The following is a 920-nucleotide window of genomic DNA, read 5'->3' on the forward strand; positions in this document are numbered from 1 at the left end:
CCTACATTCATCACAGTAATGGCTCAACTGATCGTTAATTGGTGTTAGGAAATGTGCAACACATGCTGTACTACTATAATGAAACACTTAAAAGAAACACAATTACCTTAACTGATAACAACACAGACTGGGCCAGAACAAGTACAGCAATAGTTCTCTTAAAAAATGGATGCTGAGTTATATCATACATCTTAGCTCTAAAGCCATCGTTATCTGAAAAAGAAAGAGTTCAAGGGGGAGACTTAAAATACACAGTGGTATTTTTCCCCTGTTTCTTGACATATTTTCCATGTTCACTAGTGGCAAAATAATCATTTACCAGTTTCAAAATACATTTCTAATTTTCTGCTATAATTTTCCATATTAAATAGGGCTTCTGAACATATAATTTCAAATACCGAACACCAGTGTTGCATGAAGGCTTTGGTACTTGTAGGGCAAGTGCATCATTCAACTGTTGTCACGTTAATACATTCCATTCATATCATTAACAGCCAACTGCAAATATTTTTCATTTAGAAATTCATTTTTTCATTAAGGCTTATCCTAAAACCATCGAAGCACAACCTTTTTTTGGGTTGATTTTAATAGCCTTATGCAGAGATCTGTAGTTGTAGCCTGTTTCCACATTAACTTATGCCCAACCTCCTAGTGGCCTGACGATTACAATTTTAATTTGAATCGCAGACTCCTGGGGAACTACGAACACTAGGGCTCAACATGAAAAAAATCAAAATATCTTTGATACCCGGACGAGGTGGGAGATGAAGAGGCTGTGCTATCTTCAGTCTGCTTTTCAGATCTTCCCATCGTCTCTGATCTACAGTCAGTAAAGCTGTCCCCTTAACAAAGAGGAGAATCGTATAAAGCTTTTGTCATATAAAAGCTAGAAGATTTAATGCTGTAAACATGAAAACAAC

At 36.2% G+C, this 920-nt stretch overlaps 1 protein-coding gene across 1 annotated transcript in view; it reads right to left on the bottom strand.

Moving 5' to 3' along the window:
- Positions 1 to 213, bottom strand: part of LOC104623260 (sodium leak channel non-selective protein) — a gene marked incomplete at its 5' end in the record, with an annotated part of 18,541 nt that extends 18,328 nt beyond the window's left edge. Inside the window, one exon of the mRNA XM_010290298.1 lies at positions 107 to 213. Within this exon, the coding sequence (XP_010288600.1) occupies positions 107 to 213 (107 nt within the window). The remainder of the gene's footprint in view (positions 1 to 106) is intronic.
- Between the last annotated feature and the right edge of the window lie 707 nt (positions 214 to 920).

This window comes from Phaethon lepturus, unplaced genomic scaffold (genome assembly GCF_000687285.1).
Source record: "Phaethon lepturus isolate BGI_N335 unplaced genomic scaffold, ASM68728v1 scaffold1877, whole genome shotgun sequence".
Lineage (NCBI taxonomy): Eukaryota > Metazoa > Chordata > Aves > Phaethontiformes > Phaethontidae > Phaethon > Phaethon lepturus.